Genomic DNA, 23,092 nt, shown 5'->3' with positions numbered 1-23,092 from the left:
GAGTCCCGAACACAGTTACAAACGTGAGCTCTACTGATTCACGTGATAGCGTACGTCGAGGAACCACCACCACCTTTTCATGATATTATGCCTTTATCATTACTTTTTTTTTGGTTTAAATTGTGATATTACTCTCGTAATTTTGATGATTGAATTACTTATCATTCAACCAGTACTTACTTAGTGCATTTTATTGTAACTTTAATACCAATCTCCTGCTATCAGTTCCTGTCAATTCTATTCCCCTCAGTGCCTGTCCAGTGAACCAGATACCCCCATTGAGTTTTGGTAACCAAATCGAGTAACTTCTACTCCAGGTATAAGCGAGGATGTGGTGCATCGAGAAAAAAAATACCAAATATATTACTTGGGCCAATACGCTTTTGGGCCTTAAACTTTGATTGGGGCCCCAAGAAGCAGGCCCAAAAACAACTAGACCTAATGGCTAATACCCGATCCCTCACTTTCCCTTTCCTGAAGGAAAATTCCAATTTTAGGGTTTCACTCGTCGCATCTCACTTCGTAGCTCGATATTTCACGAGGAGGTGGGTACGAGACATTCATTTCCTCAGCAGGTTCAACCTGTGCATGAATTCATCGATCATCGTCTGAGCTGATTCTCCTGCAGGAACTGAGGGAAGCGGGAGATGGCGGGGAAGGAGGATTACCGCATATTCGTCGGCGGATTGGCGTGGGACGTCACAGAGCGCCAGCTCGAGCGGACTTTCAGCCGTTTCGGGAAGGTCCTCGACTGTCAGGTACGAACCCTAGCTCCTGTGTGGAGAAGACGGTGATTCTTTCTTAAGATTCGTTCATGTGTATTTTGTCCAGAATATTGAAGAATTAGCCTCCGCTTTGCGTGGAAATTTTACCTTAGGCCTTACCCTTTGGAATTTGAGCTGAATTGCAAGCAATTTCATGATAATTATGGAAATTAATGCTCGCATGTTTGTTTTTGTAGAGTTATCCGATTCTCTTGGTGTGGAGATTCGTATATGAAATTGTTTTGTCTATCCAAATTACGTATCTTTATTGTCATTAATTAGGTTACTGATTGTCTTTACTAGCATTTTTTCTTCGTTATCATACTAAAAGGAAAATACTTTCCTTTTTGGGATTGCAGTAGTCCATATATTTCTTGCATCAAATTGTAGCTGGATATGCTTCCGCACAGTTGATATGGGGCAGAAATTTTCTGAGTGTTTTCTATTTGATGTTCTAGCAAAAAGATAAGATATATTACTTCACATTCACGTGCATTACCATCTTTTGAAATACCTGTTCGTTCTCCGTAAAATATACAATTTTTGTTTCCGTCGTCGCTGGTTTGACTCTTTTATGTGCTGTAGATGGACTTTAGAGAAACTTTCAATCAGTTCAATGGCAGCATCTTGCTGAAGCACATTGTCATTTGCTTTGCTAAGTTGTGTCAGAGGGCCTTTCAGTGGCCTATGTGGCAATTATCTGTGCGAGAAAGCTTCTGCAGATATTTAGTATCAGTTGCCAGAGATGACTCTGATTTTCTCCAATGGACTTAGCGGTTCCTCATGAAGGGATCTATGAATGCAATCCCCACTGTCTATTTTTGGGTCAGACCTCACAGAACAATATATTGTTGTAAAAATGGGTATGACACTACAATATGGGACGGATAGTCTACAACTACAAGTCATCCGCAGGAGATATCTTGAGAGCTGCGTATCTGTTTCTGATGGTAGTGGAAGTGGAAAGCTATAAGTGTCTGGTTTCCCCTGTTCTTTTGGTTCGTGAGCTTTCCTTGTCCTAGCTTTCTAAAAGAAGACTACCTCGATCTCTGGGTGGGTTTATCAGCCTTGGGCCTGCTTTTGCAACACGCACAAGCAACCACAAACCTCCGGTTTCTGGGATTAGCTGGGCTGAACTTTCAGTTCTTACTCACCTATTCGGGTACATGGGTGATGGGACATCTACCTCTGTGGCTCCTTTTTGCCGTTATGGATCTTTTCTTTAGGATGATACATCGTCAATTGTGCTGCTTTCTCTGCTTTAAACTTGAAGTTTCGACCATATGGATGAAGCATATCGTTGAAGATCTACTTGAAGCATGATTCCTAAGGACCCTAACCTTATGTGGAAGCTCCAACAATGAATTTCAGATATATTTGGCCTGGAGGGAAAGGTTTTACATGCCTGTGAAATTCAATCTACTTTCAGTGGCTATATGCACTTAGAGTGGCACGTTGTTGTTAGTGTCCTTGCTCTGTAAGCGCATCCTTCTAAACTGTTTTCTGTTGATCAATGTCAAGGGGAGCCAATGTTGCTACTCAGATCAAAATCATTCTTGCAGTTTGGCCAACATCAGTAGCAATCTAAGCCACATTTATCACTTCTTCTGAATGCCCTTAAAATTTCAACGGTCAGCTACTTTTTTGTTCCTTGTCTGGCTGGGTGTGCACTCCATTGGTGTCCCGTGGATCCTTGAGGGGAAATTAGTGTTGAGGACTTCTGAGATATATCCACTAGGACTGTGTTCACATTGTGGACTGTCCCCGGAGCTTCATGGATCATCGGCGAATCGTAAATTTGAAAACTTTATAACCTTTATCGTAGTTTCCAATCATGTTGTGTTTGTGTCATCCTTAGCCGTAAGCTACAATATTCTATCCTAGACCTTCATATCTCGGCAGAGAGTGTGTTAATGTAATCCGGTTCTTTGGCATCTACTCTTATTTGGTGCAAGAGTGAGGAGCCTGAGTAATGATTTATTGGAGCAGCACAATGCATCTGAAGACTAGAGCTAGCACTGCCTTGTTTTCTTGAAAGTGATACCCAGTCCCTTTCTGATTAGCAATTAGATACAAAGTGCTAGAGCCAGTCACTGTTCAACAATGCAGAGCACTGATTTGCGTGATTGTCTTTACAATAATTTGTGACATCCAACTAAACCTGGGAAGTGCAGGACGTCCAATCATCTGATGGTAACCTTTACTAAGAAGGCTTGGCATTGTTCACTAAGTTCTGCATGTGCAGTTGTACAGGTTGATAGCTGATAGGTTTATCCTTCTTATGGGTTTTTATTTTTGCTTCTGTCTGAAAGAGAGGTCAGTTTGGACTCTGATTTGGTGGTGGGCCTGGTAATTGGGATAAACTCTGATAAAGGCAGCAGAACTTGATGAATATATGGGTTTTAGATTGGAGGAAGTTGGCTAATTTGGAATAGTTTTGTTCAAGGGCCAGAGGAGATTGATTTGTCGGAAAGTTTCTTACCTGCTGTCGGACAGTATCGTGCAGTAGGGTCACAGCACGGTTGTGTCAAATGATTGAGAAAATCAAGTGATTTGAGATGTTCTAGCTGCATTAGGAAGAAGATGATGCTTGTAATGCGGATAGCTGATGCTAGACAGGAAATTTCGTCTGTGGGAGAAGTACATGGCTGAAATTCCTTCCATCAAATATATACATTTCAGAGATTTTACTGAGTTAGAATTTATTGTTTGTCTGCTTGCCATGCCTTCTCATCATTATAAACGAGTAAGTTCAGCTTTCCAATCTTTTTAATTGCTTAGTATCAAATTTTACTAACAGCACATAAAACATGGTGATTTTTGCTTCATTGATTATTGTAAGTATGTCTCGTTCAATCTTCTGTCTGTGTAACACATTCATTTATCACTTGAAATATTTTTACTGTTGGGTGTAAAGCTACTAATGTTGCATGATGGATATTTCTTGGCATAAACTTTTTCTCTGGTATTCACTGTAGATTGTCTTGGAAAGAGGCACTGGTCGCCCTCGTGGGTTTGGGTTTATAACCTATGCTGATCGTCGTGGAATGGAAGATGCTATACGAGAGATGCACAATCGTGAACTTGGTGATCGCATAATATCTGTGAATAAGGCCGAACCCAAAATGAGTGATGACTTAGACCATGGAAGCTACAGAGGAAGCTACTCTGGTAGTGGGCGGGGGAATTACGGAGGGGGAGGAGGGGGAGGAGCGGAGAGGTCCTTCGGGCAGGATGAGTGCTTCAAGTGTGGGAGGCTGGGCCATTGGGCCCGGGATTGCCCTTCGGCCGGTGGTGGTGGTGGGCCGCGAGGAGGAGGTGGTCCACCTCCTCCTTTCTCTTCTCACTCGAGATATGGAGCAGCTGGGGATCGATTTGGGGAAAGGGATCGCTACTTAGATGATCGATATGATGGAGGTCGATATGGAGATAGGGATCGATTCGATAGCAGAGACGTGAAATATTCTGGCCGTGATCGCTATGTTGCTGACAGGTATGATCATATCTGATGCATGTTATTACATGGTTCTTTTCCCTCAAAATATAGGATCAAGCAACAAGTTTGATTATATGTTGGGGGTGTACTTTTAGTCTCGTGAAGTTTGATAAATTGCATCAAGTATGTTGTTGGCACGGGGTTGAAACAGCTCTTGTATGCTAGTTGAGGGGTCATTATATAATTCCATTTGCACTTTCAGGTATCCGCCTGCTGGGGACCGCTTTGCAGGTGATCGATATGGTAGCTCGGATCGATACCCTCAAAATGGGTTTGGCAGAGAGAGAGGCTATGAGAGGGAACCAGGTCCTAGAGGGGGTGCTGAGAGGTACGGGGCTGGAGGGCCCACCCGTACTGATGATAGAAGCTACAGGAATCGCCCCGGACCTTACGACAGGCCTGGTCGGGGAGGCCGGCCGTCCTCATTCGAGCGCTATTAGGGTCTTGGATATAGGTATTTCGCTGTTGTTAAAAACTCAAAAAGTGACGTATAAGTTAGTGTTATCTTGTACTTAATGATGGTATCTATGTGCTGTGTGTTGGAACTTTTCTCCATTTAGGCAGAAGAGAAGTGGATGTTAGCTTGATGCTTTGTTCGGTGTCATTCCGCCTTAATTAATTGATGCATATGGTCACTGGCCAGTAGCTTCAGCGAGTTTTTTCTATTCCTCTTTCTTTTCCCCTTCTCTGGTTTCTGACATGATCAGGATTAGAAAGCAGTCACGAGAGCAAAGCCATCGAAGCACCGGAAGCAATGGAACAGTCTGTATACAGAGTACGAAAACACGATTGAAAACGGTCGACAGTACATTGGGGACAGGAGTTTCCAGTCCTCTACACCTGGCACCGGTGAAACTGAAGTTTGAGAGCTAGTTTTATCATGCTATGAGCCAATGAAGTAGGGGATGGTGAAGACACGTTCTTTTGGTTCGATAATTGGCACAAGCACAGCCCCCTATTGAAGTACCTAAGTAATGGTTAGTTGCTGAAAGCAAACATTCCATTACGAGCTAAAGGTTGTACGCAACGGAGTCAAAGCAGGTGCGGATTCACTGATATGCAACAACTCCAAGCAGCAGTAGCAGCATTAGGTCGAGCTTGGGGAAAGTAAAGACGAGATGGTTTGGTCCCGCCCAATTCAAGAACTTTATAACTTGCTTGCTGCGCAAAGCAAGTACCCAAAGAGATTGAGTTCGTGGCAGTGAATCACTCAAAGAGCAAATCCATTCAAGTCGCCGTTGGTAATTGGTTTGCCAGTTTGGCATGCACCTATTTGGAAAACCATGAATGATACAAATTCAGTATGCAATAAAAGAGGTCCATTTTTGCGAGCCGACACACACTAAAGAAGGTAGACTTTGTACAACAAACAAGGATGTTGGAAGGTGGAACATCGTATATCTCGTTGATTTGTTGTAAAGAAGGGGGTATATGCATATCCTAAATTTATTGGATGTGCATACATCTTAGAATTGAATTAAAAATTTCTTAATGTCGAATGATGATGGGTGATATTGCACAATAAGTTATATATACACGCACATACATTTGGCCAAGCACAAGATATCCAATAAATTAAGAAAATCATTTCTTAGAAAGATAATGTAGAGCAGTAACGTATATTCTCGTTTGTCAACTAATACGTTGCATATTTGATTTTCCTAATGGGACTATCCCTATCCCTATATTAACTATTAAAATTATGATTTTTTTGAGTGAAAAATTATAATTTTTATTATACTAAATATATGTGTCTCTGTAATAATTGAAAAAAAGAGGCCATTTTGCTCTTCTTCTTCTTCTTCTTTTTTTTTTTTTCCCTCCGAAGAAGCATAACAGGAAAAGGAAAATGGCGGCTCAAAATTGTGAAAGTCCACAAAATGATAATAAAAGAATGGTAAAGAGAATGGGCTGAACATGGGCCGAGACAACTCTCTTGCGACGAGCCCTACGGGCTGTGGGGGCAGTGGCAGTATATATCTCGTAATTACCGACAAGACATGGCCCGTTTCCTAGTCCTCGATCGAATCTTTAATTAAATAAATTGAACAGAAAAAAGAAAAAGAAAAAGAATTAATTCCTGGAAGTGGCGCCACTTCAGTTCTTTCCCGCTCTAACCCTCCCCCGTAATATTTCAGACAACCCTCTCCCGCGCTAACTCTCTCTCTCTCTCTCTCTCTCTCTCCGTTTCTTCCATTTCCAGCGACGAAGTTTCCATCTTCCTTGTCAATCTCGTCGATTAATGGATTAATCACCTTGAAGGGGAATAACCCACAAGCAGAGGAAGAAGAAGAGGAGGAGGGAGACCAATCGGGAGATGTTCTACTCACAGACATTCTTGGGCCGGAAGGGGCCATTGGGGACGGTATGGTGCGCCGCCCACCTGCAGCACCGCCTCAAGAAGTCCCACTACACCTCCACCGACATCCCCAAGACCGTCGGTCCGTCTCTCCGCTCCCACTTGCTCTGATTGCAGAGTCACTCGTATCCCCATTAATGGGCGTTTGTTTGTTTTTGGTTTCTTGGGCTAATTTGTTTCAAGATCAGAAATTTTGTGTCGATTAAGGATTTTATGTGATGACCCTGGTAACAGATTGTTTTTGCTCCTTGGTAGATTACATAATGTATTCGGAAGTGCCGATTGCTTTGAGAATGTCCGGGCACCTTCTGCTCGGTGTGGTCCGCATATACTCAAAGAAGGTCGAGTATTTATTCAAGGACTGCAATATTATCTTGACCGGGTTGAGCAAGCTCTTCACTTCTTCACTGGACCTCAATCTGCCCGAGAATGCTCAGCAGGCCTCAGTTCATGCAGTCACACTGCCCAATACGTTTGAGCTCAATGAACTGGATTTGGATGATGCCCATTATCACGAGTACGCTCATAATCGAGATATATAGAGTTTCTCGTATAAATATAATATTTCCTGCTGTGACTAATTATACCAACTATGGTTTTCTCATATTTTCAGGGCTGAAGACAGTCATCTTAGGAGTCAGGAGGAGATTACTCTTACAGGTTATGTTTACTCTCACTTAGCTGGCATTCCTGATTACTTGATTATGAAGTTTCAAGTACTGATTGGGTCATCACGTGGTTTCTTTTTGGCTTACAGATCAAATTCCGAACACAGTGGAACCTTTTGTTGCAATCACTTTTGATGAGGTTAGGAGCATTGCCATTCTATTTTACGTTTGGTCCAATTCCGAGTTTTTAAGATGATTATTTTGCCTTCATTCCTGAATATAGAGTATTTTGACTCAACAGGATTGCTTTGGCACATCACTATCTGCAGAGCGTCAAAATTCAGGTGTCCGGTCGATTGAGGAAGAGTAAGTACTATCTGTTATACATTGTTTGGTTTCTGAAGAACATTCTTGTTTTCTGTTTGTCGGCATGAAAAGGAGTGGTTCCTTTGCTTTTACAATTTCTTAGAAAACAAAGATAAGTTAATCTTATAGCAGAAACCAAATCTTCATAAGTGCAGTCCAACAATTTCAAAGGGGGGAGGACAAGATAGCCAACTATGCCCTTTCAATATCTTCTCCCCAGATGGGCGACAAATAATTTAACATTTTTTTTAATGTTTCAATTGCAGCAGGCTTAACATTGGTGTTGAAGCAAATGATCCACCATTAAGAGATCCGGTTCCTAGTCACCAAAGTGAAGCGCACGATGGTGATCCTCAGGAAGAAGCACCTATGAGAGATCTGGATCCTAGTCACCAAAGTGAAGCGTTTGATGGTGGTCCTCAGGAAGGAAAACCTGATGCAGGAGTTCACTTAGACTGTTCTACGCCGAGTGTACCTGAGATTGAGGTTATGCGTGATGCAGACCATGATCTGAGGGCAGGAAGCCCTTTTAATGTGCCATTCCATCTAGATGATCTGATGGAAACTGAGCCAGTTATGAATGAGAAGGAGACGCCTCCTCCTGATGCGATGGAAGTGGCAACTCTGAGGGGGCCCTCTCCTGTAGATCAGCAGCGTTTGGGTCAACAGAGCTCTGGTTCTGATAGAGAGGCTCCTGAGAATTTTGATGGTGACAATTCTTTGGGTGGGTGCTCGTTTGCTTCATGTTTCAATGAAAGATATAGCTTTTAGGTTCTGTTTGCCTTTGGAATATTGAGAAAGTTTTTTTTTTAAATATTCCATTTCTCACAATAACTGGAGCAAATAAATATGACAACTGTTAGATTGCACTTCAAAGGACTTTAAGCATTGAGGACATCATACGGCTTAGTAGTTTTGAAGAAGCAAGTACAGGCTAATGGACATTGTTCATGCACCTCTTTACTGAGTTAATCTTTCATGATAAATGTTCATTCCACATGGTCAATATTATAAGAATAGATGCGTGACACTTCTGCATTTGTATGCTCATTGTTGGTCGTGTTATATTTTAGGACCCAACTTAGTGATTGGATCAAGTCCTCCTCAAATGAATATCCGACCAAGTCCGCAGGTTGAGCAGCAGCCCCAACCCAGGCAAAGGAAAAGAAAGCAATTCTATGATGGAGTCGTTGTGTTGACAAATGGGTACGAATGATTTTATCGTATCGAATTTTACTCAACATGCATTCTCTACATTCTCTGTTATTTCTTGCCAATCTGAGGATGGAGAACTTGCAGGTTTATGAGAAAGGCACTCAATGATACCAGTGATATATTACGCAAGAGGAAGCCAAATTCCTCTCTGTTGGATTTGTGGAAGTTGAGTAAAAGGCAAAGGAAGGAGCAGATCTTTGATCATCCCTTGATAACTGGTAAGTCTGTCCTGTCTCGAAGTTTGCTGACTGTGAATCCGAGAGTGGAACCACAGCGGTTTATTTGGCAATATCCTTTTATCTTCAATCTTCAAGTTCATCAACGGATATGTTTGGATGATGATGATGATGATGATGATGATGATTCAAGTTCATCAACCAATATGTTTGGATGATGATGATTATTATTATTATGATGATGATGATGATGATGTAAGGATCTGGTCTAATTGATTTGGTTTCTCTATTTGTAGATAAACAGAAAAGTACGTGTAATTGAACAATTGTGTTTTTCTGGCTGTGCTTTGCAGGCATGTGTGAGGATCTTGTAGCCGCGTCAAATAAAGAATATGTGTCCAATAAAGCATGTTCAATTCGTTCTGCTGAAGTCCCTCCTGAAGCATTGGTAACAGAGGACAGCACAGCTCCCTTCACAGAAGAATGCATTCCTGATAAGACGGTTGTAAGTTCTCCTGATGGAGATCAGGCCCTTGATCTGGAGATCGAACGGCTACGGCAACATGATGAGAGTGGCACCGGTCCTGGGACATTCCATGGGTTTGTGTCCTCTCCTCCCAGGAGTGGGCCCTCTAGTTCCAGGAGATCTGAGTTCACCCCCTTCTCAGATAATGACATGAGTCTGTTATCTGAGATTCCTCAGAGTACAGCTGTGAGGTCTGATGACCAGTCCTTGCCTGATCTCGGAATGTCAACCGGATCCTTTGGGTCTGATTTGGACACACCGATTCCATTTTCAGAGGAACGGTTTGGTCTTGGGGAGAATCGCCTTTCTGATATTCAGGAATTGGATACTGCAGAAGAAGTCGGTGGACATTTTCCTTGTCCTCTCTACTAAATTCCTCTAATATATTTAAACTGACATGAATATTTGGTGAACTGTATTTTAACTTATTATTGTCTCATACGAATGCAGGAGCTTAATTTTCTGGAAGTTGACGATGCCTCACCATGTGGTAAGCAAGCAAATGGATCTTCCCTTCCTTCTGGTGGTTCATAACTTCATAGTCGTTATTTGAACTGGAATTTGGGAGTAATTCTGTTCATTTTCTTATCCCAAGTCACTTGATATTATTTAATATCCTGCAGGTTCCTGGGGAGGCCAAGGAGGCGAATCACTTTCTGTTAGAACAAGGTCCTAGTTTGTCTCTCTGTCTTTGCTTTCTGCCCCCTTACTATCTTGGCAATGTCTGGCTAAAGAAGACATCCTCGGTTGGTGTCTCACTGTGGCTGTGTTGTTTCAGGGCTGTGGCTCAATACCTGAAAAAACAGTCTCCAACTGCCTCAGTTGCCGAAGGACAGTCTGAAAACCTCAGTCTGAACAAAATTTTGGAAGGAAAGAAACGAAGGCTGTGTGCTAGGATGTTTTACGAGACACTGGTAAATTTACTAGTCACTCATTCGTATTCAACTGCAGTAGTGTCTAATCCACGGCTTGCATGGGAAAACCAGTCCACTATACGCCATCATGAAACATCACATATGGTCAGCTATGAAATCTGTCGAATTTGATGCATAATAGAACTACTCTATGATGAGTTAAGTTTACGACCAAGCACTTCACTTCCTGTATTTCGAGCACTATAGAATTTCTTCTGGTTTATTTGTTGGCTCCGACCTAGCGTAGGCTCCTATATTGTCAATCATTAAGAGAGGGGCATTAAGTCGATGCTCGGTCGTAAAAGTGATGGGTAACTTTTTTTTTATATCCGAACAGGTTTTGAAGAGCTATGAACTTGTTGATGTGCAGCAAGAAGAACCGTATGGGGACATCTCTTTGAAGCTGACTCCTACTTTCTCAAAGGCACAGTTGTGATGATGCATTTTGCATACAAAGTAAAATGGTGGGGGGGGGGGGGGGGGGGGGGGGGGGAGGGGGGGGGAGGATGGCTAATTTTTTTATTATATTTTTCATCAATTAGTATAGTAAATGGTATAGGAAAGAGTCGGGGATTAACTTTATGGTGCTTTAGTGGTGGAAGGAGTAAATTTTGTAAATTCTTCATTTTCTTAACTTATTGAAGTTATGCTTATTTAAAGTGGTTATATATTGTATTTAGTTAAATTCTCGCAATTTCTCGTAGCAAAATGCTGGACAAATTATGACCTACATATTGGTTAAAATTTTGGAATAGGTAATTGTTGACCAATTGTTTTAAACGTCTTATGCTACATTTTGAAATGGAACACTGGTTTTTGATATATATCACAATCGTCGGATGGCTAATAATATCTTAGGATTCGATGTGCTCTTGGTTGGGCTGGGACTATAGAGAATGAAATCGTTACGTTTGAAATAAATACTGAAGAAGTTATTCGATTTTCTTTTTACGGTCATTTAGCACTTCTTCTTTTTCTTTTTCGTTAAAAAACATGAAATACTAAAGGCTTATTTGAAATTACTGGAACAAAAATTCAGAAAATACTTTTTCAGCCGGTTCAACATACCCCAAAAGTTGAAACCTTTGACTGATAAGAAAGAGTCCCTTGCTTGTTGCAATAATTATAAATGTGTTATTTAAAGAGGTTCATTGGGTTAGTTTCGACAATCAAAATGTATTGATAATTTACTTTTACATTCTTCTAATTCACAGATGGATGCAGAAGCAAATGATTATTGAATTTCAAGATAACTTTGCCTCGATTATAATAAAACAAGGCAAACATTTTGCTTTTTTTTTTTGGTAAAAGAAATTGTGAATTCAGTCGCGGACGGTAAAATGTATGGAAAATCCATTAATTTTTCTTTTTTCTTTTCATCCCGAAATTATGCCAATATTTAAGGGTGTTTAGATTATAAGATAAATTTTTTTAACTTTAACTCAACATATTATATAACAAAAATACACATTTTCCAACTTAAAAATTTCAATTTTTTAACTTTAATTCAATAAAAACATACACTTTACAAATTAAATTTATAATTTCATCTCATTTTTCTTTTCCAAAATCAAAATCCAAACGCACCCTTAATTCAGATATCTTCTTGGTAACAAAATCACTCTCCTCCCCTCTCTCTCAAAATCAAAGCTCTTCACTCTCCTGTTCTCTTCTCTACCTATGCGCCTCTCGTCTTCCGGGAAGCTCCTCACGCCTCCTTCACCTGAAAATGGTGTCCGACAAAGGCAAGCAGCCCGCCGGGAAGTCCTCCGGCAAGCGCAAGGTCGATGACGACAAGACCGGCGGCGCCAAGAAGCGGAGGAATCGCGGCGTCCTCCAGTTCTTCGAGGATGCTGCTGTCGCCTCCGACGGCGACTACTCCAGTGGCGACAGCATTTTCGATGACGGTACGCGACCTCTCTGCACTCTGTCTTTCACGTTGCGTCTGTCACATGACCTGCATTTTGGTTTTCTCATTTGTACTGCGATGTTTTGGGTTCTGAGAGCTCTTAGGGCCTTAGTGGCGGAGCGAACCGAATTAGGACCTGCTTGTTTCATAAATTTCTTTCCTGATTCGGTTCCTCCGTGCGTCTACTCTTTCAAGTGATTGTAGGGAAGACGGTGATCTGATTTTTGGTTGGAAGAGGGAAATTTTAGGTCAAATCTCTCATCTGTGGACTCTGCGATCGATTTATCTGTAACAATTTCATGCTCGATCGTGTCTGTACTTCTGAATATGCAAGCGCCCGTGATAGTACATACTAGGCAATGCATGCTGCGGATTCTGGAGTTGTCTTGAAATGATGATTCTTGTCTACCAAGAAGATATCTGAATCTGGCGGCGTGAGCTATGAGATGATATATGCAACCCATGTGCATACTGACGCCTTGTCCTCCTGCATATTATACAGATTTTTTTGAAGAAGAAGAGTATGATTTGGGGACAAACGATAAGAATGATCAGTCTAAATCCCACAGCCTCCCTGTTTTCCCCAAAGAGGAGGAGTTTGAAGAAGAATTTGACAAAATGATGGAAGAGCGTTACAAGAATGCTTCTGCATTCTTGAGGTTTGCTGAGGACGAACCTGATCTTAGAAGATTTGTGGAAGAAGATGCTTCCATACCCTCCATTAAGGATCCAACCACTTGGAAAGTGAAGTGTGCGGTATGTATAATGTTATACAGACACACACACACACACACACACAAATATATATATGTATGTCTGCATATATAAATCCCATCCCTTCTCCTGTAGAGCAGAGTCTTTCAGCTTGTGTGCTATTGAAGCTCGTGAATTGCTTCCCTTGTATTTCTTGTTAAATTTTCCTGAAAAATCTTTGTGGTAGGTTGGTCGGGAGCGGAATTCAGCCTTTTGCCTCATGCAGAAGTACGTTGATCTGCAAGCCCTGGGTAAGAAACTGCAGATAATATCTGCTTATGCTGTTGAGCACATGAAAGGCCACTTCTTCGTCGAAGCCGAGAAACAATCTGAAGTGATTGAGGTAGCTTAAGCAATGGATGATGTTAATTTCCTGCTTTATCTAGCAGCGTTCCCGTCATTTATGTTCATTTAAAATATATATGACCACTTCTCTGTAAAATTAGGCCTGCAAGGGGCTCTGTAGTATATATACTACTCGAGTAACACCGGTCCCCAGAAGTCAGGTTCCTCACTTGCTAAATGTGCGGAGCAGACGTGCTGAAATTTCTGTGGGCATGTGGGCCCGTGTGAAAAATGGCACATACAAAGGAGACCTTGCACAGGTATCGCTTCAGTACTTTGTGCCGCTGTATAGCTTGTTTCTACTATGGTCATTAATGTGTGTGTACTTTATTATTCTGTTTTACACCAAAATTGTGATCCTGCAGGTAGTTGCTGTGAATGATGCAAAAAGAAGGGTAACAGTGAAATTGATTCCAAGGATTGATCTGCAAGCATTGGCGCAAAAATTTGTAAGTGGACCACTTCTATTAGGAGTCTAGTCTTTTGTTTATATTGTGGGTTTTTGTTAGAGCCACTTTGATTGGCTGAGTCATGCTTTGTATTATGGTCTCTGTATGCAAGATGCTGGAAATTTGCTATTCTTGCTAAGGCCCAAGTGTTTCTACCACGAAGAGACTCGTTTTATTATTTCTTTTTGTTGTAGGCTCATAAAATAAGTATTCATTTTCTTCTACTTTTCAATGCTTCATGGGATTTGATACAAGTTACCTTATTGACGAACATTTACTTTTCTATATCTTGTCTAGTGTGATGCTTGTTCACTTGTTTTCTTGAAGTATGGTTTTTATGTAAAATATGGACCTGATACAGATATTAATTTATAGTATTTATGAAGTTTCTCAATTTACTCTTTTTATGATGTCTACAACTTATTTACATCTTTGAGTTGTGGCTATCATAATTCTTGTCACTCATAAGGACCTTCCAAATATTTGACAGGGCGGGGGAGTCTCTTTGAAGAGAACTGGCAAGAAAACTGGTGCTCCAGCACCCAAATTAATTAGCGCAATTGAGCTCGAGTAAGGCTTTTCTATTTTCTTCTTTCTTCAATCTGTTGCTTTTTTCTGATGGTTAATGTTTCTGCTTTGCAAGTGCAGTGAGTTTCGTCCTCTGATCGAAAAGAGACGTGACCGGGATACTGGGCAATATTTTGAAATTCTTGATGGATTAATGCTCAAAGATGGATATATATACAAAAGAGTTGCAATAGATTCATTAAGCTTCTGGGGAGTCATGCCTTCTGAAGAGGAGCAGCTGAAATTCCAGCCTCCTGAGAATGATGAATCTTCTGAAGTGGAATGGCTCACACAGCTATATGGTGATAAAAAGAAGAAACGGTCGGTAAAATTTGAAAAAGCTGGTGAGAAGGGAGAGGGATCATCAGGTTCCAGTTCAACAAAAAAATATGAATTGTTTGACCTTGTTTGTATGGGGTAAGTCTTCCACAAATGTTGAAACTTCTTGTTAATTATGCATCTTATGGAAGTTGACCTCTTTTCATGTCAACATATTACTATTGCAGCCGAAAAGATTTTGGTCTAATTGTGGGTGTTGAGAAAGATGACTACAAGGTATTTACATTAGTCTTCTGAGTCGTACTCTCTTTATGCTGAGTTATCCTGGAATAGTTCTCATGTTAATTTAACTGGAAATTTATGCAACCTTTTCTAGATCTTGAAAGAGGGTGCAGAGGGACATATTGTGCAGAATGTGGGTGTGCATGAAATAACTAATGGACCCTTTGAAGGCAAGTTTACAGCAATGGATCAACATAAAAAGCCCATTTCAGTTAATGAAACTGTTCGCATTTTAGATGGTCCACTAAAGGCAAGTGTCTAATTGCTATTAGAAGCTCATGTTATCTCCTTGTTTAGCTTATGGAAGAAAATCCACGAAATACCTTCAACTCTTTGCCCTTACTTATTTGTCATTTCAGGATAGGCAAGGAATTATTAAGCAAATATACAGAGGCATTATCTTTATATATGATGAGAATGAGTCGGAAAATGGTGGTTATATTTGCTCCAAAGCACAGCATTGTGAGAAGATAAAGCTCTCTGTTGATTCATTCCCCGGAAAGGTATCAAATTTACAGTGTAGATATCTGTTACTTTATTGTAAACATAGGCTGTCTTTTGGTCCTCTAAGATTTCTTCTGACGGTTGTCTTGTCTGTTCACATTTTTGGCTTTTCGCTTTACCTTAGGGTGGCGACCCTAGCCCATTTGGTTTTGATGATCTGCCTTCATCTCCTAAATCCCCTCTATCGCCTGAAAAACCATGGCAAGCAAGGGAAAATAAGCGGGACTGTAAGCACTGCAGCTGTGTAATAAGCGTAATTTATTAATTTTGCTGTATCTGTGGCTGTGTAATGTGCTCCATGCTAATCAGTTATTTTGAAATGAAGTTAACCAAGGAGAAAGGGATGGATTCTCAGTTGGTCAGACCTTGCGAATACGGGTTGGCCCGTTGAAGGGATATACTTGTCGTGTAATAGGTGTACGCCGCTCTGATGTCACAGTGAAGCTGGATTCGCAGCAAAAAGTGCTTACAGGTTCGTCAATGAGTACCTATTCATTCTGGTTTATGTTTGTCGGTCAACATGTTGAATGTGGTCATGTTTATGCAGTTAAAAGTGAGCACCTTGTTGAGGTTCATGGAAGGAGCACTGCAACGTCAATTAGGTCTTCATCATATTTGACCGTTTTTGGTGAATCTCTTAGAATGCAATGGTTGCATTTCTCAAAATTGTTCTGACATTTCTTCTTGTGTTTTAAAGGGAGGAGCCAGATTCCGGTTCTGCAAAACCATTTGATCTGCTTGGAAATGAAGGCTCTACAGGTTAATGCATTTATAATTAGTAATTACTGAACATGGATAGTTGGTAGCTGTGTCTTTTGAAGCATTATATCTCCATCTAGTTGAACTTTATTCTTCAGTTTATGTCTCCATCCCTCCCGACATGCTTTTTGCGCATTCTCTTTTGTTTTTGGAGGGTGGCTTGTGACGGTTTATATGGTGTTTATTGTCATGTTTATGTTTGCAGATTGGACTGGTGGAACTGAAACTTCAGCTAATGATGGGGGATGGAATTCTGGGGGTTCATCTGCCCCATGGTAGTCTCACAGTCTGATGCCAACGACTTAAATTTGTCTTCCTATATAACTATTGTTATATTAATGGGATTCATTGATGTTGCTAATTGACAACCATATAAAATTGATATGTGAATTGCTGATTTTACTTTGTGGTGGTTTTGCTTTTCATCAATGATGATATTCAGTGTCTACAAATCTCAGAGATTAGAATTAAGTGTATATAGAATGCATATTATATTAAAAAAATGTGCTGACTCTATGCATCTTATACTGTAAAGTTCTGGTTTAGAAGTTTAGATATCCATTATTCGAATCATTGACACATAATTTTCTGAAGTTTTAGTAAGGTGCTCATCCATCATCCTGCTTATGTTTAGGATATATTACATCTTGCTCTTTCTCTGATGAATTTGACAATTTTCTTGTGCTTGTAGGAGTTCTTGGTCCGGTGTTCCTTCATCAGGACTTTTGGTTTGTAACTTGCTCTCGGTCTCCCCAATTTTGCTTCCCTTCTCTTCTTTTCTTGTTTGAATTTGGAAGCATGCTGTGAATCCTGAACCATTTCCTTTTTACATCTTCAGACAGAGAATAATTCTGCAGATCCATCTAGTTCCGGTAACGGTCCTAAAACAGGTAGAGCCATGCATCATTTTCTGCAGCTCTGATCCTTGATGTTTGTAGTTTCACCTGAGCATGCTTAATAGCAAATTTCTTTTTTTCTCTGGCTTGGTAGATGTGGAAGATGATGGCTGGGGATCAAAAGTGGCTCCAAAACAAAATTCTTCCTGGGGCACATCTGCAGCTGATAACCAAGTGGTTTCTGGTAATGACCAAAGTGATGGTTGGGGAAAGGATGGAGACACTTGGAATAAAGCTGGTGCAAAGGGCGGTACTAGCGGCAGTGGATTGGACAGCTGGGGCAATGCAATTCTACAGAGTGGAGATTCATCTCTGCCTTCTAAGGAAGGTGGGGAGAGCTGGGCCAATGCCACTGTAGTATCTTGGGGAAAAAACAATGATGCAAATAACAATGAGGATAATAGTTGGAACAAACAAAAGGCTTCTACTGCTGATGGAGGATCTTCATGGAATAGTTGGAACAAACCAGGAGTTTCTTCAGGGGGTGAAGCAGCAGATGGTTCTTCAAAAGATGGAGATAGCTGGGGTAATGCAAACCAGAAAATGAAAGCTCCCGTTGATTCTTCTGGTGAGAAGACAAAGGATGAAAGTGCCAGTTGGACAAACTGGAAAAAACTAGATTCATCCTCGGACAAAGGGAAAGCTGGTTTTGGTTCTGATGATTGGGGTAAAGGAGGAGGCTTTTCACAGGAATCTGAACGTGGGAGTTCTGTGTGGAACAAACCAATTGATGGGTTTGGACTGGATGGGAGTTCGTCTTTGAATAAAGATGGAGGTTCTTGGAAGAAACAAGATGGAGGCTCTTCATGGGGAAAATCAACTGGCAACAATGGAAAAGATGGAGACTCTTCATGGAGTAAGCATGATACAGGTTCTTGGAATAAAACTGATGCAGGTGCTTCCGGGGATAGAGATAGTGGGGGGTTCTCTTGGAATAAACAAGAGGGAGGTCCTTCATGGGGTAAAAGAGATGAAGGTTCTTCATGGAGCAAACAAGATGGAGGCTCTTGGAATGATCAGCCTGGAGGATCTAAACAAAATGCAGGCAGCTCCTGGAATGGAGGTAGTGGGGGTTCCGCTTGGAATAAACAAGATGGAGGTTCTTCGTGGAGTAAATCAGCCGCTGGAACTGATAATGGAGGTAACTGGAATAAACAAGAAGGGGATGCTTCTTGGGGTAAAGGAGGAGGTTCATCTTGGGGCGAGGGAGGTGGAAGTTCTTCATGGGGTCAACAAACAGGGAGCTCTTTTGGGGACAATAGAGGAGATGAGGATCAGGGTGAAACTTTTGGCGGATCTGGTGGGAGAAGAGGTAGAGGTGGCCGAGGTGATCGAGGTAGAGGAGGCCGAGGTGATCGTGGTCGATTTGGTAGAGGAAGATCATTTGACCGGGATCAATCTTCTGGATGGAACAGTGGAGGTTGGTGCTGGAATTTTTCATTAAATTATCATTGATTTTTTTTTTGAATAGACTAAAAGATAATGATTTAATAGTATGTGTTACTGTAGAAGATGGCTATGATTGCTTTTCGTATATTATATTCTGTCTGAGCACTTAAAGTGTGCAATCTATGATATCCTACACATGCCTATAATAGAAGCTTCACAGTCTAATGTAATTTCTCTGTGCTTGCACCAGATTTATCGGACTATTGTTAGTCATATACACATTTTATTTGAGAGGATGGGTAGTGTTTCAAATTGGATTTTCTTTATTTGCATTTCTGCCCAAAATACTGTTTTATTCATGAGAAACACTGGCTTGCAACTTTTAAAGTGGGCGAGGAGCTTCCACAGTGATGTAGTTCTTAAATAATTGATTTTCGTTCCCATTAAAAGAGAATTATACTAACACTATTGAAGAGAAGAGGAAACTAACGAGTATCCCTCCAGTTCTAGGGTCTTTCGTATTGACTTTTTTGGCCGTTTTATGTAATACTTAATATTTCATTCTTGCTTCTTCTAATTGCTTTCCTGACAATGCATATTTTGTAGGTGGCTCAACGCCAGGAAGTGGTGGATGGAGCAGTGGACGGATTGGAGAAAGGTATCATACAGGTTTTTTCTTACTATTGTTAATGAGTTTTTATTTTTACGTTTATTTTCTGTTGCAATCCTTTCTATGTGGATACTACAGCAGTTCCGTGTTGATCTATCTTTTCCCCGATTCGATGGTCTTATTTTTCTTTTTTTTATGTGCGGTATGTTCTTTTACCTCTCTGGATAGTTATGTCAGCTTCTTAATCCCTGCCTAGTATGATCATATGTCATTTTGATATCCGAGCTTAGACATGTTCACTTACATATTATGGAACCTTACTTGCAGGAGTTCTTGGTCGTCTAATCCTGGTGGTTATAACAAAGGTGGATCTGACAACCAGAACCAGAGAGAGAGTTGGAGCAAACCAAGTTCTTTTGGTGCTGATGGAGGATCTTCTTTGGGGGGAACACAAGACAAAGGATCCTCTTGGGACAAACAAGGCGGAGGCTCATGGAAAGATGCTGGAGACAATGATTCAGGTTCAGCTGGAGCCTCTTGGGGAAAGGACAAGGAATCCAGTGGTGCCTGGAATACACCAAAGACTTCCCATGGAGAAGGAGGGTCTTCGTGGAGCCACCCACAAGCTGGGGATTTTTCAAAAAGTTCGGGTGATGACAAGTGGCGTAAAGGGACGGGTTCTTGGGGGAATAATGAGGATAAAGCGCATAACGAGGGAGAATGCAAGAAACCTGAGGGGGAATCTTGGGGCAAGAAAAGGGACGACTTTGGAGCATATAACGCAACTGGTCCATCGGGAGGCTGGAAGAAACCTGAGGACTCTTGGGGCAAGAAAAAGGAAGACTCTGGATCAGATAATAATTGGGGTAATGCGAGCAGTGTCTCAGGAGGGGGGTGGAAGAAATCTGAGGACTCCTGGGGCAAGAAAAAGGATGACTCTGGAGCATATAATGCAAGTGATTTTTCGGGAGGGTGGAAGAAATCTGATGGGGATTCCTGGGGCAAGAAAGTAGAGGACACTGGAGCAGATGATAAGTCAGGTAACACTGGTGATTCCTCGGGAGGGTGGAAGAAACCTGGGGGGGATTCCTGGGGTAAGAAAATTGAGGATGCTGGCACGGATAATAAATGGGGCAATCCGGGTGATTTTTCCAGTGGTTGGAAGAAACCCGAGGGCGACTCCTGGAGCAAGCAGGCCGGTGGTGGCTCTTCCTGGAGCAGTGACAAGCAAGTTGGAGGGGACCCGTCTGATACTTCGAGTGGGTGGAAAAAACCTGCTGGGGACTCCTGGAGCAAACATGATGCAGGTGGCTCTTCCTGGAATGGGAAAAAAGACGGAGGTGGAGATTCATCTTGGGGAAGCACGCCGGGCAATGGTGGCTCTTCCTGGAATAGCACGAAGCAAGATGATGGAGATTCTTCTCGGAAAGCAGGCGGGTCTTCATGGAGTGGTGGCAGTGGAAGAGGAGAGGAAGGGTCCGGGGGTGGTTGGAAAGCAGATGGTGGGTCTTCGTGGAACAGCGGAGGGGGAGGGTCTGGTGCTGGTTGGGCAGGTGGAGGTGGTGGTGGTGGTGGGTGGAGCAGGAACGGAGGTGAGGACCGGACAGGCGGCCGTGGTGGCGGTGGTCGTGGTTCCTGGGGCAGTGGCGGTGGAAGAAGGGGAAGGGGGGGCTCCGGTCGAGAAGGCAGAGACCAATCCATCGGAGGGAGGTCCTCGTCTGGCTGGGGACAGCAGACTTCTTCTCCGGCCTGGGGCTCTTAATCCGTCCATGTTCTGGGATTTTTTTGGCTAGGAAAGCCTAGTTCGGTACTCGTAATCAGCGAGCATGGTCTTTAGTTGTAAACTTATCGTATCCGACTCTTTTCGAGACCTTTCTGATTTGGTGCTGTAATTAAGCTAAGAACCCTCAAGGATGGCGCCTTTTTCTTTTTTGTATCGGATCATCTTGTGCAGTGGACATGTTTATCAGTGTGCTTCCATTTTGGCACGTTTTCTCAGTTATTTGATTTAAGGTCTAGCGAGGTTCAATGATCGCCCTTCTCTGGGCTAGCAGGTTTTCTGCGTTGGAAATCAGGAGTGGCAGTCTCGCATGCCCCCTTCGTCCACCGGAGTTCGGATTATTTGCCTCTCGGCTCCCCAGTTTCGATTTTTCCGCTCTTGTTAGCTAAAGAGCTTCCGGACACAAATTTTCCTTCATTATCTAACACATGATGCCTACGTTATCTTGTTGGGCATCATAGGACTCAAGAAGCTTAGACTAAGGTTATGTTTGATAATTTCAATTAAACAATGAAATTAATTTTTCAGCACTTAATGGAATTAAGCTTGTTTGATAACATAAAACTTAATGACCAGTCAAAAAAGTGTTGAATTACTCTATATTTGCTTATTCGCTCAGCAGGGGCTACTTTCGGCTTATTTACAGCGGTGCTTCTGAACTCTTCTGATTTTGCAATCTGGTCCATTTCTCGATTTTCTGTCTAATGTTTTTTTTCGGTTGTTGACGACCAGATGGAGGAGGAGCAAATCTCCCTCTTTCTTCGAAATCGGCAACCTCGATTAGGGCAGTGGTGGCCGGAATCAGGGCCCCCACCGCCCCCTTCCCTCTCCACCATGTCCGATACTGTCTTCACCTTTTTTTTTTCAGTAATTGAATTAAAAAATCTGGGCCCAAACTGTAAAAAAAGTAAATCTTGAGAAGAATGTAAATGTAGCACTTAACTTTATAATGCAGTTTTGACTTGATCAATTAAGCTCGTATACTTCAATTTTTAATACTTAATTTTAAGTCCAAACAAACATATCTAAATTGATGATTTCTAAACCAATATGAACCTTGGAGCTCAAGTATCCACCCGATCCGGGATTTGAAATCCCTTGAAGCCACCGGAGCACTTTTGGCGTGATTACTCACTCCGTTCATCACCGGGTGTTCACAGAACTCCGGAAATTAGTTGGACATAGTATGAACAACCCGGGTTAGCGGAAAAAAATTAAATAAAAATCAACATGAACCTGGAGTGTGTATTGTATTTGATTATAACCGCTAATAAGTCGTGTCATCGCACTCCATCAAGACAATGGCTGCCAGATTGCGGCTCGATACCAACTAAGCAAAAACAAAGTTTCTTCTCTGCATCAACGAGAGAACAATAACATCGCTGTTCGATTACATAGCCAAAGTCACCATCAATTTTCCATACAAAAAAATGCCAGATATTTACACAGATACATTGCAGAGAAGCCCCATCAGTTTTAGATAATTATATAACGCCCTTCCACGATTGTCATACACACATACATGTAACACCATATTTTCCATACATGTCTCTATATACACTTCATCTATACATGCAATGATTATTCATCACGAGGTGCAAGAAAGTGAATTAAGTTATATTTTTATTGTGATTTGGATGTGTTCAACTAATCTTTCGGATGGCTATATGATTTCGCATATACGAGGTTCTCGTTGTAATTATCGTATATTAATAGGGAGTGCGATAAATCAACCTATCTATTGAATAGGAAGCGTCTGAGATATTAGCATGTCACAGCGAGGAATGAAAGTGACGCGCTAGTGGGTCCCTAGACATTGGACGTACAAACATTATAGTTAATTGTCCCCTTTGCATATGTGATTAATGCAGTAAATATTATTAAAGAGGTTGTGGTCTCTCCGGAATAAGCATAGAGACATTTAACCAGTAAAAAATAATTAAGAAAGAGTGTCGCGTTATGATTAGATCTTCCTCATTGCTTATGTCACCACCCAAATTTTAAACATACAAAAATGGGTAAGCATGTAATTGTCAAATATTATAATTATACTATGACGATGTGTGCAACATCTTTTTGGCCTGCAATGGCGATGTTTCCTTTCAATCCAATGCGATTAACCACATCCGATTAGCCATTTCTGCCT

The 23,092-nt window shown here is 41.5% G+C and overlaps 3 protein-coding genes across 5 annotated transcripts; all 3 read left to right on the top strand.

Annotated features, from left to right (window-relative positions):
• Positions 1–392: 392 nt before the first annotated feature.
• Positions 393–4,925, top strand: LOC116187958 (glycine-rich RNA-binding protein RZ1C). 2 transcript variants are annotated; one of them, XM_031517018.1, is made up of 4 exons: positions 393–545; positions 629–758; positions 3,743–4,257; positions 4,463–4,925. In XM_031517018.1, the coding sequence occupies exons 2-4, from the start codon at positions 648–650 to the stop codon at positions 4,698–4,700; spliced, it is 864 nt and encodes a 287-aa protein (XP_031372878.1). In that variant the 5' UTR covers positions 393–545; positions 629–647; the 3' UTR covers positions 4,701–4,925. The 2 variants fall into 2 exon arrangements, with proteins under 2 accessions (XP_031372878.1, XP_031372877.1); XM_031517017.1 differs by lacking the exon at positions 393–545 and adding an exon at positions 1,350–3,510 and having other exon boundaries at positions 624–758.
• A 1,459-nt stretch (positions 4,926–6,384) lies between these two features.
• LOC116187159 (sister chromatid cohesion 1 protein 3) lies at positions 6,385–10,903 on the top strand. 2 transcript variants are annotated; one of them, XM_031515764.1, is made up of 13 exons: positions 6,385–6,701; positions 6,875–7,136; positions 7,233–7,279; positions 7,377–7,426; positions 7,529–7,593; positions 7,863–8,317; positions 8,667–8,799; positions 8,893–9,026; positions 9,338–9,849; positions 9,961–10,000; positions 10,134–10,179; positions 10,289–10,424; positions 10,762–10,903. In XM_031515764.1, exons 1-13 carry the CDS (start codon positions 6,578–6,580, stop codon positions 10,858–10,860), a joined length of 2,103 nt encoding a protein of 700 aa, XP_031371624.1. In that variant the 5' UTR covers positions 6,385–6,577; the 3' UTR covers positions 10,861–10,903. The 2 variants fall into 2 exon arrangements, with proteins under 2 accessions (XP_031371624.1, XP_031371623.1); XM_031515763.1 differs by having other exon boundaries at positions 7,860–8,317.
• A 1,130-nt stretch (positions 10,904–12,033) lies between these two features.
• LOC116187565 (protein RNA-directed DNA methylation 3) lies at positions 12,034–21,173 on the top strand. The gene is made up of 20 exons (XM_031516344.1): positions 12,034–12,331; positions 12,836–13,089; positions 13,274–13,429; positions 13,533–13,691; positions 13,797–13,880; positions 14,371–14,450; positions 14,529–14,864; positions 14,954–15,002; positions 15,103–15,258; positions 15,368–15,511; positions 15,637–15,739; positions 15,838–15,984; positions 16,060–16,114; positions 16,210–16,271; positions 16,477–16,546; positions 16,963–16,999; positions 17,110–17,161; positions 17,262–18,587; positions 19,163–19,214; positions 19,494–21,173. Exons 1-20 carry the CDS (start codon positions 12,154–12,156, stop codon positions 20,926–20,928), a joined length of 4,935 nt encoding a protein of 1,644 aa, XP_031372204.1. The 5' UTR covers positions 12,034–12,153; the 3' UTR covers positions 20,929–21,173.
• The last annotated feature ends 1,919 nt before the right edge of the window (positions 21,174–23,092 follow it).

This window comes from Punica granatum, chromosome 8, assembly GCF_007655135.1.
Source record: "Punica granatum isolate Tunisia-2019 chromosome 8, ASM765513v2, whole genome shotgun sequence".
Lineage (NCBI taxonomy): Eukaryota > Viridiplantae > Streptophyta > Magnoliopsida > Myrtales > Lythraceae > Punica > Punica granatum.
This window is presented reverse-complemented; position numbering and strand designations above follow the sequence as displayed.

Bases quoted from the DNA above. Each gene is read 5' to 3' on its own strand.
- LOC116187565 (XM_031516344.1), top strand. From the start codon at position 12,154: ATGGTGTCCGACAAAGGCAAGCAGCCCGCCGGGAAGTCCTCCGGCAAG. The intron at 13,692-13,796 runs GTATCGCTTCAG...GTGATCCTGCAG, and splicing joins ACAAAGGAGACCTTGCACAG to GTAGTTGCTGTGAATGATGC. The intron at 16,115-16,209 runs GTCTTCATCATA...TGTGTTTTAAAG, and splicing joins AGCACTGCAACGTCAATTAG to GGAGGAGCCAGATTCCGGTT.
- LOC116187958 (XM_031517017.1), top strand. From the start codon at position 3,373: ATGCTAGACAGGAAATTTCGTCTGTGGGAGAAGTACATGGCTGAAATT. The intron at 3,511-3,742 runs GTAAGTTCAGCT...TATTCACTGTAG, and splicing joins CTTCTCATCATTATAAACGA to ATTGTCTTGGAAAGAGGCAC. The intron at 4,258-4,462 runs GTATGATCATAT...TTGCACTTTCAG, and splicing joins GATCGCTATGTTGCTGACAG to GTATCCGCCTGCTGGGGACC.
- LOC116187159 (XM_031515763.1), top strand. From the start codon at position 6,578: ATGTTCTACTCACAGACATTCTTGGGCCGGAAGGGGCCATTGGGGACG. The intron at 8,318-8,666 runs GTGGGTGCTCGT...GTTATATTTTAG, and splicing joins TGATGGTGACAATTCTTTGG to GACCCAACTTAGTGATTGGA. The intron at 9,027-9,337 runs GTAAGTCTGTCC...TGTGCTTTGCAG, and splicing joins TGATCATCCCTTGATAACTG to GCATGTGTGAGGATCTTGTA.